This window comes from Gossypium raimondii, chromosome 6 (genome assembly GCF_025698545.1).
Source record: "Gossypium raimondii isolate GPD5lz chromosome 6, ASM2569854v1, whole genome shotgun sequence".
NCBI classification, from domain to species: Eukaryota; Viridiplantae; Streptophyta; class Magnoliopsida; order Malvales; family Malvaceae; genus Gossypium; species Gossypium raimondii.
Window position 1 is genome coordinate 17,026,757 of NC_068570.1, and position 11,487 is coordinate 17,038,243.

The 11,487-nt window shown below is 32.6% G+C and overlaps 2 protein-coding genes across 3 annotated transcripts; both read right to left on the reverse strand.

Moving 5' to 3' along the window:
* Nucleotides 1-252: 252 nt before the first annotated feature.
* Nucleotides 253-1,902, reverse strand: LOC105773112 (protein ALP1-like). The gene is made up of 2 exons (XM_012594783.2): nt 1,152-1,902; nt 253-852 (listed from the first exon to the last, which is right to left on the reverse strand). The coding sequence occupies exons 1-2, from the start codon at nt 1,857-1,859 to the stop codon at nt 322-324; spliced, it is 1,239 nt and encodes a 412-aa protein (XP_012450237.1). The 5' UTR covers nt 1,860-1,902; the 3' UTR covers nt 253-321.
* Nucleotides 1,903-3,757: 1,855 nt separating this feature from the next.
* Nucleotides 3,758-9,111, reverse strand: LOC105773111 (peptidyl-prolyl cis-trans isomerase CYP57). 2 transcript variants are annotated; one of them, XR_001126978.2, is made up of 11 exons: nt 8,787-9,111; nt 8,496-8,674; nt 8,308-8,409; nt 8,044-8,150; nt 7,813-7,954; nt 6,643-6,868; nt 5,763-5,802; nt 5,139-5,334; nt 4,737-4,874; nt 4,199-4,499; nt 3,758-4,078 (listed from the first exon to the last, which is right to left on the reverse strand). XR_001126978.2 is itself a non-coding variant. In XM_012594782.2 (10 exons), exons 1-10 carry the CDS (start codon nt 9,004-9,006, stop codon nt 4,359-4,361), a joined length of 1,491 nt encoding a protein of 496 aa, XP_012450236.1. In that variant the 5' UTR covers nt 9,007-9,111; the 3' UTR covers nt 3,956-4,358. The 2 variants fall into 2 exon arrangements, 1 of the variants encoding a protein (XP_012450236.1); XM_012594782.2 differs by having other exon boundaries at nt 3,956-4,499.
* Nucleotides 9,112-11,487: the final 2,376 nt, after the last annotated feature.

Here is an 11,487-nt window from a genome sequence, read left to right on the forward strand (position 1 = left end):
TTTGCATGGCCATACTTTTTGTTTGACGATTGACTGTGACAGCTAAAGCTTTCTCGTATTCATTCAAGTTAAGGGTTTTTCTTTTAGAAGTAATTTCAGAAAGAAGACAGATTTGCCATTTATCATTGCTTTAGTCTTTTACATTGGGGGATGAAATCAATGGGTTCTGGATTGGACTAAAAAATCCGGTTGCTTTAAATATTCGAGGATTGAGGTTTAAGTTATTTCTAGTTCGGAGTCTAATCAAAATGATACTTTAAAAGGTTTTAAAATGAAGAATCAATTTAGAATTTGGGGACATGAGATGAAATCAATCCAATCCTAAATTGCATGGTGTAAAAGATTATGAGCTATAGCATCTCTAGCTTCCATGGAACTCACCGATCTCAAATCAACATCAGGGACCATCTCATCATCATCATCAAAGAACTCGGATCTCAAATCCGGGTCGAACCCTTCACCCTTCATTTCACAAATGTTATGCAGAACACAACATGCTCCGACGACGACAGCCAAATCAGGCAACTTGACGTCGGTCCTAGTCAGCAAACAACGCCACCGCCCTTTCAATCTCCCAAAAGCTTCCTTAGCAACCCTTTGAATCTCCCCAATCTTTTCGTTGAACCCATGTTGTGTCCATGTCAAACGATGTTGCCTGTAAGGGACTAATACCCAGTCCATTAATGGATACCCCCAGCTCCCCACCACCCAAACTCCGTTCAATAACCCACAGTTTGCCCTTTGATACAAAGCTGATTTTTCCAGCACTTGATCGTCGTTCATAGATCCCGGCCATCCGATGCAAACGTCGGTGAAGACTCCCCTGGGATCCACCACACCTTGTACCGTTACCTGAAAGTGAAGCAATTCAACAATTGCGAAATAAAATGGTAAAATTTCACTGTTGGTCTTTCTTAAAAATTAAGATTTAATTTAGGCCTTTTACTGATTTGGTTTGTAGTATGTTTTTGTATTAAGTATGATCAATTTATATTTTATAATTCAAAACTTTATTTAACTTTTCAACTTTCACACCAGAGTCCAGCTTTTCAATTTTAATGTATTAAAAAATGAAAAATTAATAATGCCTTCAACATTAAAGCAGAGGTATTTTAATTATTCATGTGGATGATAATAACTCTTAACGTTACCGAATACGACGTTTTCCGGTTCCCTTCCGTTTGTCTTTCATTCAAATAGGCTGCCACGCATGTTTTCGGCGGTGTGATCGGTACATGCGTCGTGTACATTGATCCGACCACGTTTGGTATCCACGAAATGACTTCGAACTCTTCTTTTATTTTCCGCAACGATTTCACGTCCGGCCATCGTAAATACTTGGGCATCAAAACGCTGCATATCGCGGAACACACTTCCAGGACCGATTCACGGCACGCCGAGATGCCTAAACCGAACCGTTTCGAGACGAGCCGTAACGGTTCGCCCGTGGCTAACTGCCAAACGCAGACCGCCACCCTTTGTTTAACGCTGATCGCGTTCCGTAACGTGGAGGCGTCTCCTTCGGAGCTGAGCTCGAAGCAAATGAGCTCGAACGTTGACTTGCTCATCCTAAACACCTTCTTGAACTCATCTTCTGGGTAACCGGGTCTGTTACACTCATCCCACCATGATGGACCCAACCCAGATTGCTTATCGTGGTTGGGTGATTGGGTTTCCGTCTGGTTCACGGAAGCGCTGGCGACGGAGTCGTAAAATCCCAGCATGGTTCGAGTTTTTCTCTTGTGGGTGGACATCAGAACAGAATTTTCGTCGTTGGAGGATTCATTCATGTCACTGAGATCTTCGCCGGCGAACCTCTCTTTTCGTCGCCGCTTACAGTTACCGTTGCCGTCGTTCATTTTCCAAGGAAAAAAAAAGGGTGTTTGAGTAGCAGAGCTGTAACTGTTTAAATTAGGAAGGACTTGTTAAATAGCATCAAATGATTGGTTCTTAGATATTGTAAAATGGAAAAAAGAAATTAGAAATGATTAGACAAGATTTATATATAAGTAACATTGGAAATGTAGAAATAATATTGGAAGTGAGATGCTTAGCTGGGGGTTAAAGAGTGTGAAAAGGCGGATGAGAAGTGAGTGTGAACGCAGAGATGTTGAAAAGACGTGATTTTGTCTCATACGCATACTAAAAGAGGGAGACAGAGACAATGGGCTCTACGTAGAATCAAATGAAACCTATTTCCATTTTTAAATTATAAACCCCATGTGGATGAAGATGGTGTGTGGTGACTGGTGAGTAGTGACCAACTTGTTCTTTTCACAAAATGGGTTATCCAGAATATTAGACCAAGTCTGAGCGAAACAAAAGAATATATCTTTCAAACTTTTTTATATATTTCAAATTTATGTTCTTATATTTGTGTAATAATGTTAATGCCAATCATCACCTACCTAAAAATTAATAATAATAACGTACACCACAAACAAAACTGTTAGTCAAGCTTTTTTCTTAAAAAATATTATTGATAAAATTAAAAGAGACAAATACCTTCATTCATAAAATTAAAAAAACTAACTTGGTAAGATGAGGCGCCAAACATGGCTTAGAGCTTTGCGAATAGGACTAATAATGTCAAAGATAGTGAGAAGCTAGAAAACCTATGAAAACATTAAAAGAAATAGATATGAAAACATGTGATGGTTTAATTTAATATTAAAAATTACAAATATTTATAAAAATAAAATTATTAAAATGATTTAAATTCATAAAAATTATAAAATATAATAAATTTTAACAAATTATAAAAATTACCAAAGTAACAAAGCATTTTTAAACTTTTATAAAAATTATTAAAATTGATATAAACTTATATATATATATTTATAAAAACTTCAACTGGACCTGATCAGTCTGTTCGACTAATTAAACCGAAATCGACAAGGTATCAGTTCAAATAAAACCATTAGACCTATTGACTTGGGAATCAGACAGTTGAAACGATTTTTTTTATTTAATTGAATTGAACGGATTAATCGAACTAACAAATGGTGGCCTTACTAGTTCGACCACCGCTTCGATTCTAAAAACCTTGGTCAAAATATTTCATTCTAACATATTAGTTTGATAAAAAGAAAAGTTAAAATATAAGAAGTGGTTCAATCGCTCGATTCCCAAGTCAACTGATTTAATGTCTTTCATCAAGCTAGTACCCTTACCAATTTCGGGCTAACCGGTCCACTTCAAGTTTTTATGTTTATTTATAATTTTTATAAATTTATATCAATTTTAATTTTTTTAATATTTTTTACAATTTTTAAAGTTCTAATACGTTTTTTATTTTAAATATTTTATTAATTTTATAACTTTTATAATTTATTAGATTTTTATATTTTGATAATTTTTATAGTTTTTATGAATTTTATTTTTAATATTAAATAATTTATATATTTTTGATAATTTTCTGATACCTTATTATAATTTTTTGATATCTTTTATGATTTTTATAATTGAACTAAAATTGCTACATTTCACCATATGATTAATCCATCAATTTATTTTAACGGCTTAATTGATTATTTTAATTTACAAAGACTTAATAAAGGGTGAATTTAATTGAGAGGTTTAATTGATTTATTATTTATTTTTTAAAAGGAGTTTTTTAACATAAGCCAAAAGGGGAAAACAAAAAAGAAAAAGGGCGAGCCAGCGTGAACGCAGCCATTGGTAATTATTTTATCATACGACTGTTAAATAAATTCACTAAGCTAAGGATGTTTAATGAAGATTTTGACATAATAACTCATAGTAATGTAATAGATATATATAAAAGTAACAAATATGATGAAATAAATACAGTGAATATGACTCAAATTCTTCCCACGATTCAACTTGTTATACAAATTATTGAAAAGAAGGTATGAAAATGATTACGAAATTTTGAGACCCCATGATTCACCCTACAGCTTTTTACCTCGCAAATCTAAGAAACAATGTATCATTAGTTTAATTCCATCAATTTCATATATCTAACTTTAATTACACATCTCTCTCTCTCTCTTTTAATAATCTCAACACTGCTACTAAATCTTGCCTTATGACACCGTCCATTCTAGTGTGATAACTGCAAAATCGAACTCAACACTTCAACATTTTAATTGTTTTTTACAGCTCTTATACTATGATACACCAAAATGTGCAAAAATGTAATAACATATTAGCAATTTAGGGTCTAGAACGATACCTAATTCCTTAGAAGAAAATAAGTCCCAAGCTGTGTTTCGATTTTCGGGACTTTGGCCGCGTAACAGTATAATTCATATTCCCACAGCAGCCTAACTGTCAATGCAATCAACAGGGCAGTCATGTGAACCAACTTATCATTTTATCAGAGCACATGAAGATCAAGTAAGAGATTTTCCAGCCCATTCGCGTTCCCTTTGCTTTTGCTTGGCTTGCATCCGGTTGAACTTTTCTTTCCCCTTCTCCAAAAGAGGGTCAACCACCACATAGTCATTTGGATCATCCTTGCGAGACATACCATCCTGCATCACGGTTCAACAGAACTATTAATTACCTCCATAAAACCTATGACAGATAAAAGGGGATTTCGTGAAGTTTCAACTGTCTAGAGCTTTTTCAATTACGCTTTCCTTTTAGTTTTGGATGAAGGTTTTGGTGCTGCTCAGAGTATTAAGTACAAATATCACATGCAGTAGGCTTTTTTTCTTAAATGCTTGCAAGAAATCAAATGGTTTATATGCAAATGACAGAAAGCCAACCTTGGTATCAGGAGCAAACTCCAACCGAACTGCTTTCCAGTCAGACAAATCCTCTTTATCACCACCTTCAGGCTTACTGCTTGAAGCTGCTGGTTTTGTGGAAATAGATTGTTTGAACTTCTCAAGTTTTGCTAAAACCTAGGGTTCACAGAAAAAATAAAATAAGAAGCTGGAGTTAGTTCCAACAGTGTGGAGAATGAGATTTTAAAATTTAAAAGAAACAAATTTAAACCTAGTCCTATCACCATTTGTGTTTGCCTCTAATATCAATAAAAGGATTCATCATAAGCAAAGAGAAGATTGCATAATGACTTGCTCTATGCTAAAGATCAAGTTAAAAGGGAGACTCAAACGTGTCAGAGTTGCAAATAACAACATTGAACCAAAAATTTTGTAACATACATCATCTTCACGTCCTCGAAGTCTACGCTTCTTTTGTTTTTGCAATAATCTTCCTCGTTCAGCCTCACTGAACAACTGTAAATCTGCATCAGCTTTAGCCATGCGCTCAGCTTTGGCTTCTGATCCCATACCCTTTTTCTTCAGAGACAGCTTTTCTACCCTTGGTTGGTCATCATCAGTACTCTCATCATTGAATCTGGTGTAGATTCATAGTGCCAAGAAGTTCATATAAGCAAAAAAGAAAGAGTAACAATAGACTCTGTATATTGAATAAGCAGGGGAAGCAGCAGAAAGAGAAGGTGATAATGTCAGGAAAAAATAACATGAATAAGATGGAATACAGTTTAAGTCAGGGTCATAATAAAACCAACACAACATAGAAAAATAAAAAAACCACTTAAACAACAAAGGAAGATTAATGGAAGCATAGCCATTCAGTTGACACCTGACAGACTTCAGTAACTTTAGTGTACTAGAAACTTTAGACAGGTCATACATGTTGAATATAAGTGTGATAGTTAGTAAACATGTGTACTCTACAAGAAACGCTTTGAGAGATTAATTAAGGTTCTATTTGGCTTTTCTTTCAATAGAAAGTGGGAAAAAAAACCTTCAGATGTTTACCTTCGCACAGAAATTTTATTGTCATTTGGTTTAGAGCTCCCTGCACATAGGTTCCAGAAGTCAAGATCAACTGTAGGGCAAGCACTAACTAACAAATAAACCAGATAGAATGAAGGTTGTGGACTAGAAAGAATAGTTTCTCTGATAATAGAGCAATTTCCATCTATTTAATATTGACAAATTGATAAAAACCTTGGGCAAATTCTAACTTCTAAACCCTAAACCAAGCGCATCATATCGCTAAACAAACAATTGGAATTTCAAGGTTTAGATTAATAATGCTCTTTCCTTACGATGTTACAGATAATTCTAATTGCCCAAGCAACTGAAGTGAATAACCAAATCATTTCCATGACCTAAGCAAGGAATAAATCTAATAACGTCTAAAGCTCTTATGGTTGCAGGAATATCCTTTTGCCCAACATTACTTCTCCAACATGTTATAACAATAGCAATACTAAATTAACCATGAGCGAAACCAGTTTTCTTTTACATTTTCCATGATGGTGATGGCTTTAAACACTTCTCCAATTGTCTCTTCAAGATATCTAAAATTGTTTCGAAATTTCATTTTACATCATAAGGTACATTGCCTAATTTCATGTGCTCACGCACTAATGACACAAAAATGTGTGAAATAAACTACTATATAACAGTCTATCTTATTGTGAAGATTTCCAATGATCATTACAGGACCTTGAAATGTAGTGCAAGGAATGGCCTTAGTTTCCCATAACTTTGTTCCTCTTTAGGAGAGATTTTTAAGATTGAGCTGAAAAAGCCTAGTTTTATGAGAAAAAGCACTGTAATTAGTAGTTCCCGAGACTTCAAGCTTCTGTCTAAATCCAAAAGATGAAAGAGTTCCATAGTGAATGATTACCGTTTTGCATCTTTTGCTTAGATGGGAGATTTACAAGCTCCTTATGTCTGTTTAGTATTTGACGACGCATTCGAGCATCAAAACTAGCCTCATCATCATCATCACTATGATCAACAGAATCAGACAACTCGGCTTCTGCATCTTTTTTATCTCCTTCTCTTCTTGATCTTAGTGCTCCCCTCACAGACAATTGCAAATCCTTAGTAGCTTTGGCATCAGATGGATCCTGTATCATGTAGCTGCATTAAGAATACGGTCGCAATATAAATTAAATGCTCATCATACTCTGCAAGTCAGCATAATTATATGACTTGCTATGCTCATCATTAAGGCTTTGTTCTCATTGCTTATCAAAAGTGCTTTTGGAGTTATAAGCAATGCTAAACAAATAACTTTTGAAGTCAAAAGTGCTCTTGAATCCAAAAGAAAAAGCACTTTTTTTAGCTTTTGCTTTTGGGAAAGGCACTTTCGGAGCCAAATGACATTTGTAGCCCTTATTTATAGTCCAATGTATTTTATGTAATATTTATATTGGGTATACAATTATTTTCCTATTGAAGTTTATTCAAATATATAACATCATATATTTATATTTATATTTATAATGATTATATGTTAATAATATTTAAAATATAGATTACAAATTCAAATTAAATTTTACAAATAATTACTATTAATTGCTTACAAATATTTAAATTTTATATTTCATATATCAAAATATTAATAATGAATTACAATAAATATTCTTATTAAAACATTATAATATTAACAAATTTGAATATTATTTAAATGCATATTTTACTTCACAACATCATGTCTAAAATGAACATTTTATTACTCAAAAGCACTTTTTGACAGTAATATTAAACGCTTAAATCTTAAACTAAACTTTTCAAAAGCATTTTTCTTAAGCATTTTCTCACAGCCCTTTTCAAAAGCAATGAGAAACTAGCCCTATGTGGTTAGGAAACCAATTTTGAAGTTCTTCCCCAGACAACCATAGTAACATTGCACTAAGTCAAATTGTTGGTCAGGAAATGATTGGAAGAAGAATTTCTGTGAATAGGAAAACTATGCATCAATTAACTTGGCCTAAGCATGGTTTCAATATCTATCCAAGTAATTGAAAAAGGAGAGGCAAAAACAAATAAAGATAGATTGGGATCTTACTTGTTCTTTATCTGGAACATCTTGCTTTAGGAGACGGGGATCATCCAATACGTCATGACTACTCTTAATCTTTAGCTTTACTGCTGCTAATTCTTTCTCTTCTTCTTCAGCTTCTTCCCCAAATGACAGCAAGTTCAGCTTTCTGCATTCTCCAAGCAGAACATACAAGTTAAGCAATAAGAATGCCTTAATCGTGCTCAAAAAAGTGTTCGATTATGGAAGAAGGCTTACTTAACAGCTTTCTTCTTTGAGTCTTTGTTTTCAGCCTCAGCTGCTGGCTGGATTGAAGGCCTCGAAGTTACTCTTGGAACTATATCTTCAAAAGGGTTCCACAATACCTAAAACAGCATCGCAAAGCATAAAAAAAACTGGTTGATAGGCTGATATAATTCTCTTAAAATATAATAAAAGCTATGAACAATAAACTTCTTACAACAGGCCATAGCAATCTAATCAATTATTTACTTAAATAAAAATATAAAAAGGAAAACCAACCTCGACAGATTTGATTCTCGGAGGAGGATCCAAAGGTCGGTCATCCTGATCAGTGTCGACCTCACCTATCCTCAGAAGATTGAAAATAGAGTCTCCAGTAACCTACCAAACCAATAATCAGTTCTAGTAAGCATTCAAGTATGGATTACAATATAAAATAAATTATCTAGAATCCAATCACTTGTTACCTTTCCAAAAATAGTGTTTTTTCGATCAAGCCATTCACATTTATCCAAAGATATAAAGAACTGACTCCCATTGGAATGCGGGGTACCAGCATTGGCACAAGCAACGATACCTCTATGGTTAAACCTTAAACGCGAATGGAACTCGTCCGGAAACACACTCCCGTAAATACTTTCTCCACCTAAAAAAAAGAACCAAATTCATTACTAACGTTTTGACTAACCCTAACCCTAGCCCAAACTAATTAGAAAACGGCTAGAATAAACAAAAATAAAAGAAGAGAAACGGGTTACCGGTGCCGGAACCGGTGGGATCACCGCCTTGGACGAGGAATCCCTTGATAATGCGGTGGAAGGTTGTGCTGTCAAAATAACCTTCCAAGCAAAGCTGCACGAAGTTCCGAACGGCTTTCGGTGCTTCTTTAGGCCAAAGCTCGATGTCGAGCGGGCCATACGTCGTGTTGATTATCAGCTTTCCCTTCGTCGGTGGTTCTAAAACGTACACCGTCGACATCTTCTCTTAACAGGGTTCTCAATTCGGCGTCGAATTTTCTATGTGGAAATTGGGTTTTTTCTGGATGCGGGTTCTGGGTTCAGTTTTGGAATTTGAGTGGAGACAGGGAACTGGTTAAGCGACGTCGGTTTGGTCCTTACGCATATTTTTCGGCTTTTTTTAATAAAACTAGCCCAAAAAATTTAATTAATTATGTAAATGACCTATTTTTAATAAAATATGTAAATAACCTAAAATCTAGAGTGCAAGTTGGTGGAGTTAAAATGTTTATCGCCACTAACATACCACATTAGCAACAGAATAGAAAATTTTAATTTTTTGGTGGAGTCATGTAAAATGACACCACCTATACAAATATTAGAGAAATATTGCAATTTCTAAAAATATGAGGGGCTTTAAATAAATTTTCTATTTTCTAGTAGAGCCAAATAATTTGCCGTCACCTTTTTGCCCTTGTTCTATTTTTTATTTGCTTTTTATTATTTATTTATAATATTTTAAATTTATATTTTTTGTGGAGTCATTCTAAATGATCCACCAGTTCATTTAAACTTTTTTAAATTATTTTTATATTTAAAATTTAAAAAATAATATTTTATTTGGTGGAGCATTCTCTTTGGTGTGACCAAATTGGTATAAATAAGCCTTAATAACACATCAATCTGAGTTGAAGGAAAAAAAATTACTTATACTTTGTTAGAGGATGAATGTAAGAGATATGAGAAGCATTTTTTTTATTTATTTGTGTTTTTTTTTTAATTTGAAGGTATGTTTTATTTAACGATAATTCGGTAGAGCTTTGACATAGGTAAATTTAATAGTTATTTTCTGACCAACGAGTATGTTTGAAGGTTATGCAACCAATTTGGTTCAAATTGGTTATGCAACCAACGGGTGGATTATTTGGGATTCTCTAGGTCAATGGGATGCTTGAAGGTTATAAGGAATTCCAAGTCGAACCTCAAGGGTGAAATCATCAATATCAGTAGCATTCAAGCTACAATTTAATAGCATCAAGAAAGTCATTTTGTTGTGGTAAGCAAATTATTTTTCAATTTGTAAGATAGAATGATGTCGGTTTTGAACAAAATTGTTTAATTATGTTTTGTTTGTAAGGCGCAATTTTGTCAGTCTTGAAAAAATTCATTTACTTTTTTTTTTAGTATTGAGAAAATTGTTCGTGTTATAAAATGATATATTGTAAGTTAGGTGAAACTATTTAGAATGTTTGAAATGTAAAATTATATTTTGTAACAAATATATTATTTGAATAATGTAAATTGATAGTTATTTTGTGAAATATAATCTTCATGTAAATAATTTATGTAATGTGAAATAAAAAAAATTAAAGGACATTTTAAAGAAAGAATTATAACGGACATTTTTAATAGAAATAAAAAACGGATGACTAAAATATAAAGAAAGTTTGAAAAAAAAGAAAAAAAATGTGAGGGTTGAATTGATTGAAAAAAAAGAAAGAATTTATTTATAAAAAATAATTATGACTTTTTAAAAATAATAATAATAAAAAGATTAAAAGTAAATATAATCACTGGTCACATTGCACCAATCGCATCAACGATATCAACAATGTAACTGGTCAACAGGTTAATTAATATTAGTTTAAAGAAGAAAAATAAATAAAAGGGCAGAGATGAGACCAACGTCTCTTTAAAAAGGAAGGAATGTGGGGCTTTGGTCCTCCCTCTCCTTCAATTTTTTGTAGAGAATAAGAGGAAGAAAAGAAGGTATGTATAATTTATTTTTATGTGAAATGTATTATATTAAAAGTAGTTATTTTAATATAATAATTAATTATATTTAATTTATGTATTTTTTTAAAATGATGTAGATATCAGAATATCTTCTCGAGTAAACACGGATCTTGAAATATACAATCAATAGCACTTTCTACAAATTCACCATAAAAAAGAATGTACACCAAAAATACTGTGTTATTCATCTTTAACAGAATTTTTGAATTTTACTACTAAACACAGTTTCTCTCTTTTCTTTTCTTCTAGTTCAACTCTTACAAAAATGCCTCAATATCTCTATATATGTTGGAGAACCAAGTGGTGGAGCCATAAAGAATGACTCCACCAAAATAAAATATTAATTTTAGATTAAAAACACATTTTAAAAATTATTTTAAAATTTTAAAAAATTAGATTTATTTTATAAAAATAAAAGCCTTGAAATGATAAAAATTAAGTATAAAAATACAAATATTATAAAACAAGTAATAAAAAATAAAAAAAGGTGTTTAAATGAACTATGGCTCCACCAAAAAATTATATAAAAAACAAATAATAAACAAATTTTTAAAAAAAATTAAATGAACTGGTGGCGCCATTTAGAATGACTCCACCAAAAAATATAAATTCAAAATATTATAAACAAACAAACAATAAATAATAAAACAAAAAAAAGGACAAAAAGGAGACGTTGGAAACTGGTGGTGTCAAATTATTTGGCTCC